The sequence below is a fragment of the Miscanthus floridulus genome, chromosome 14, assembly GCF_019320115.1.
Source record: "Miscanthus floridulus cultivar M001 chromosome 14, ASM1932011v1, whole genome shotgun sequence".
Lineage (NCBI taxonomy): Eukaryota > Viridiplantae > Streptophyta > Magnoliopsida > Poales > Poaceae > Miscanthus > Miscanthus floridulus.
In genome coordinates, this window is record NC_089593.1 from 43934875 (window position 1) to 43940629 (window position 5755).

General features: G+C 43.1%; 1 protein-coding gene across 1 annotated transcript; it reads left to right on the forward strand.

Annotated features, from left to right (window-relative positions):
- Positions 1-2367: 2367 nt before the first annotated feature.
- LOC136503403 (uncharacterized) lies at positions 2368-5253 on the forward strand. The gene is made up of 3 exons (XM_066498492.1): positions 2368-3355; positions 3497-4210; positions 4697-5253. Exons 1-3 carry the CDS (start codon positions 2368-2370, stop codon positions 5251-5253), a joined length of 2259 nt encoding a protein of 752 aa, XP_066354589.1.
- Positions 5254-5755: the final 502 nt, after the last annotated feature.

Here is a 5755-nt window from a genome sequence, read left to right on the forward strand (position 1 = left end):
TGAACAACATGACTCACAGTGAAAGTGTACAACCTCTGCAGAGTGTAAAACTGTTATAACAGCCGTGCCCACGGATACGGGCGGCCCGGAAAACTGAGGGAATATACAAGTTCTTAACCGAAATTTGATAATTGTTATTTATGGTACTCTAATTGCTATTCATTATTCGATTACATTGGATCATTGTATCCTGGGATTAATGCTGCCTTGGTACTTATAAATGCTAAACTTGACGATGACTTAAAAGCTAACCGCAGTAAACCAGTGTCAGCTATTTGAGCCTCATGAACCCTTAGTTATCTTGTTGAGTACGACATGTACTTATGCCTTGCTTTATCTTTTATATTGGAAAAATCCCGGATGGGTAACAGATCAAGATTGGATTGAAGATTATCGTGAAGAGTATTAGGCTTGATGTTCACCAGTTGACGTCCCTATTGGAGCTTCCGCAAGAGAGTTATCTTAGTAGTTATTATATTTATGCTTGAGACTATGTATTGAATACTTATTCGTTATGTAATAAACATTGTGATGGTACAATTCAAAATTTGTCCACTTATGTGTGCGACCGTTCCTGGGGTGCACATAAGACTTTTATACATCCTCTTTTGTTCTTAAAATGGGGTGTGACAGATTGGTACCAGAGCCCTGTTGACTGTAGGACGCAAGCCTAGTTAGAATGGTCGTTTTTGGTTCCTTTGCTTCACTTGTTTCATGCTTTCCACCTCCATCTTGTTATTTGCTAAGTCTTGTGCTTCTTTTGTCTTATTCTATTATAAAATCAATTGATTCTATTCTAATTAATTTGAAACTTCTGTAGATGACACGTGACCGTAAGTCTGCCCGCTTGTACGTTGGATGCTTTCAACCACAGCGTGCTGTGTATGAGCCAATGGAGCCTAGAGAGGACGTCCAGAGGAAGAACTGGAAGAATGAGGTTGGTGAAGAGGTCCATTCTTCGCCAACTCCGATAGCTCAATCCCCAGCACGTGTGGAGGCCATAGACTTGACCAATGATGATGAAGATGAAGTACACCAGCCACTGCCACGTATAGGTTGGACTGACAAGCTAAGCATCAAGAAGCCTGATGACAATGCCTTCTACCATGACTTGCTGACAATGATGTTGGGGTACTATTATCCAGACCTGCAGGCCACTCTGGAGTATCATACTACGGAGCACAGCCATCCTTTGATTGGTTCATCTTGGGATACTCGGTTACTGATCAAGACCCCGAACATTCGCAAGATTGATGCAGTTGTCACCCACCATGTCAGTCGAGCTACCGCGGAAAGAAGCATGGAGGATGCTGCTTCCATTGCACTTGCCTACTACCGTGGCCGACTCTCTGATGATAAGAAGGACGATGGACTCTTGTATTACCCATGTTATCTTCCGAAGGAAAATAGTTGGACCATAGAGGTCGTGGTAAAAGGATCGAAGACTCTTGAGGCCACCGTTGAGTTAAACCGTGAACTCACAAATAAGGTGGGAGCGTTAAAAGAAGAGCTGAAGGAGGCACAAGACATGATCAAAGAATACCAGAAAGAGATTGATGGCCTTAACGCCGAGTTAGGGCGTCCTAAGCTGTTTGAGAAGTTAGATGAGCCCTCCACCAAGAAGAATGCCGCCCCTTAAGTTTATGAAACCATTGTAATAGGCACGTATTTAGTATCGTGAGTCGAGTCGAGTCTTTTAAGTGTTTGTGAACTAATGGTGTGCTAGATGGATTATTATTGTGATTTATGTGTGATTTGGATCTTTGTGATGAGTGCGGGAACTTTGTGGGCATGTCCATGAGTTCCTTAGCTAAAATATTAAGGGTAAAAGTGCTTTAATAAATAATTCGGGTTGGTCTATCCTGTCTCCTTGCTTGCTGTTTTCTGGAACAGTCAGTGATGTTTTGGTTATAACTTTTCACCTGCTCGAGCATTGGTCATGAAATTTTACGGAGAGTACATAGACTGCTGTGTTTTTCCAATGGCACAAGAATCACCTTTTATTCTATTCGTATCTGAGAGTTACGACTGTCACAATATGAACTTTGGTGCTGTCTGGAATCTGAGGACAGTTTCTGTTGTGGTCTATTTTTGATTTATGTAACGTCAGAATCAGAAAATGTGGTCTAAATGAAAGTTGTAGATAAGTTCTTAAGCTTTCTAACCGTATAAAGATCATCTTATTTGGATGACTGGAACTCGAGTTATGACAGTTTTTCTGACCTGCTGATTCTGCATCACGTCCAGAAATTTTCAGAATTGCCTATATCTTACATATTGGTGATGTTTCGTGTTGGATTGCAGATGTCTGGCCGTGGAGGAAATAGGGGACGTGGGAGAGGTGCTCCACCACCCCCACCACCACCCATGACCGCAGCAGAGGTGTTGGCAATGCAAGGACAGTTTATGCAGTCCATGATGCAGTTCTTTCAGAACCAACCTATGGGAGCACCAGCACCTCCACCACCAAGAGACAAGCGAAGGGAATTCATGCAAGGACATCCTCCGGTTTTCTCTCATGCCGCTGACCCCTTGGAGGCAGATGATTGGCTACGCGCAGTGGAGAAACAACTCAACATCGCTCAGTGTGATGATCAACAAAAGGTGTTGTATGCATCGGGACAGCTTCAGGGAGCAGCTCAGACTTGGTGGGAGTCGTATCAGTCTGCTCGTCCCAACAATGCTCCTGCTATCACATGGCTAGAATTTGTGAGGGATTTCAAGGCACACCATATCCCAGATGGTTTGATAGAGCTCAAGCAGGAGGAATTCAGATCTCTCAGGATGGGTTCTATGTCTGTCAGTGAGTATCACGACAAGTTTGCTCAGTTGGCTCGCTATGCTCCTAATGACGTGAGGGAGGATGCAGACAAGCAACGTCTCTTCCTCAAGGGAATTTACTATGATCTCAGGTTGCAGTTGGCTGGTAACACATATGCTAATTTCCAGCAGTTGGTGAATCGCGCTATTGTGCTTGACAATATGCGATTGGAGAGGGACAGGAAGAGAAAGATGAAGGGACAGGTCTCAGGAAGCAACACACGCCCGCGCTATAATAATCAGCAGAGGTATCAAGGTCCAGTCAGTCAATGGAACCGTGGTCAGTTTCCACAACGCTCTCAGAACCAACAGCAGAATTGGAAGCCACCTACTGATGTAAGTGAGATCCGTAGCTTTCTTGGTTTAGCTGGATATTATCGAAGGTTCATTGAAGGTTTCTCCAAGCTTGCTAAACCCATGACAGCCCTATTAGAGAAGAATGCTAAGTTTGAGTGGTCTAGTAAGTGCCAAGCTAGTTTTGAGGAATTAAAGAAGCGGTTGACAACAGCTCCAGTGCTGATTTTGCCCGATCTAAGTAAGAAGTTCTCTATCTATTGTGATGCATCTCATCAAGGCTTGGGATGTGTTCTTATGCAAGAAGGTAGGGTTGTTGCTTATGCATCTAGACAGCTGAGGAAACATGAATTGAATTATCCTACTCATGATTTGGAGTTAGCAGCTGTGGTTCATGCATTGAAGATATGGAGACACTATCTGATTGGGCATAAGAGTGATGTCTTTACCGACCATAAGAGTTTGAAGTACATATTCACTCAGACGGATCTAAATTTGAGGCAACGTCGTTGGTTGGAACTGATCAAGGATTATGATCTAGAGGTGCACTATCATCCTGGTAAAGCAAATGTTGTAGCTGATGCACTTAGTAGGAAGAGATATGCCAATGAGCTAGAGATGGCGCCTGTGCCAGAGAGGTTATGTGAAGAGTTTCAGCACTTGAACCTTGGTATTGTTTATAATGCTATGGAGATAGAAGTGACACCTACACTAGAGCTTGAGATACGTAGAGGTCAGTTAGAGGATGAGAAGTTGAGAGAGATTGCAGAGAATGTAGTGATTGGGAAAGCACCCGGATTCACTATAGATGAGAATGGTATTTTGTGGTTTGGGAAAAGGATCTGTGTGCCTGAAGGGAAATCTATTCGTGACGCAATTCTGCGAGAGGCACATGAGTCAGCCTACTCTATTCATCCTGGAAGTACTAAGATGTATCTAGATCTTAAAGAAAAGTACTGGTGGTATGGATTAAAGAGGGATGTGGCTGAGTACGTAGCTTTGTGTGACACTTGTCAGAGAGTGAAAGCTGAGCATCAACGACCTGCAGGATTGTTGCAACCTATGAAGATACCTGAGTGGAAGTGGGAAGAAGTTGGTATGGACTTCATAGTGGGGTTACCACGTACTCAGAGAGGTTATGATTCGATATGGGTGATTGTGGATCGATTAACTAAAGTCGCTCACTTTTTGCCAGTCAAAATCACTTACACAGGAGCAAAATTAGCAGAGTTATACATGGAGAGAATAGTGTGTCTTCATGGAGTTCCTAAGAAGATTGTGTCTGATAGAGGAACTCAGTTTACTTCCACCTTTTGGCAAAAGTTGCATGATTCATTAGGAACAAAGTTAAATTTTAGTACAGCGTATCACCCACAGACAGATGGACAAACGGAGAGAATTAATCAAATCTTAGAAGACATGTTGAGAGCATGTACGTTGCAGTATGGTACTAGTTGGGATAAGAGTTTGTGTTATGCAGAGTTTTCATACAACAACAGCTATCAACAGAGTCTCAAGATGTCACCGTTTGAAGCATTGTATGGGCGTAAGTGTAGAACACCCTTATTTTGGAATCAAACAGGTGAAAGTCAAGTGTTTGGACCAGATGTGCTTAGAAACGCTGAAGAGCAGGTGAGAAAGATTAGAGAGAACCTGAGAGTGGCACAAACTCGTCAGAAGAGCTATGCAGATAATCGAAGAAGAGACTTGGTATTTGAAGAAGGAGATTATGTCTATTTAAAAGTATCACCTATGAGAAGTGTGAAAAGGTTCAACATGAAAGGTAAGCTAGCACCTCGGTATGTTGGTCCGTTTAAAGTTTTGAAGAGATGTGGAGAAGTGGCTTATCAATTAGAATTGCCTGAGAACCTATCTGGTGTCCATGATGTGTTCCATGTGTCCCAACTTAAGAAGTGTTTGCGTGTGCCTGAGGAGCAAATACCATTAGAGGAACTTGCTGTTAAAGATGATCTAACATATGAGGAGTTTCCAATTAAGATTTTGGATATAGCTGAGAAAGTTACGAGAAGCAGGACAATTAGAATGTGCAAGGTTCAGTGGAATCGGTATTCGGAAGCAGAGGCAACTTGGGAAAGAGAAGATGAGTTGAGGAAGACATACCCGCAGTTGTTTGAGTAAGCACAGCCTAATCTCGAGGACGAGATTCTCTTAAGGGGGGGTAGAATTGTAACACCCTAGAATTTGAATAAATTTAAATTGGCTAAATTGGTTTATTTTTATTTATGTGAGCATTTAAACCACATTAAGTTTATAACAATGAAATCAATATCAAAGTTAAATACATGCTTGAGCATTCATGCTGGTGCATATTTTGTGTTGACTTGGTTTGGATTTTGTCCTAGTTTAAAAAGGGAATTCAAATTCATCTGAAAAAGGATTCAAAAACTTAGAAAATAAAAAGAAAAGGGAAATTTTCTCTCTGCCTGGTTTCTGGCCCAGTCGGCCTGCTCCGTCCTCCTCAGCCCAGCGCTATGCAGGCCAGCCCAGCAGCCGAAGCCGCAGCACAGGCCGCCTGGTTTCCTTCCCCTTCTCCTCTTTCTGGGCCGAGCCGAGGCCCAACATGCAGCTTGCTGCTCACGCGTCGCTGCAGCCCGCCTCCTTGTGCCACCGACAGCTGGGG

Coding starts and splice junctions, on each gene's coding strand:
- LOC136503403 (XM_066498492.1), top strand. CDS start 2,368: ATGACCGCAGCAGAGGTGTTGGCAATGCAAGGACAGTTTATGCAGTCC. Junction 3,356..3,496: donor GCTGATTTTGCCCGATCTAA/GTAAGAAGTTCT, acceptor ATTTGGAGTTAG/CAGCTGTGGTTCATGCATTG. Junction 4,211..4,696: donor GTGGAAGTGGGAAGAAGTTG/GTATGGACTTCA, acceptor GGAATCAAACAG/GTGAAAGTCAAGTGTTTGGA.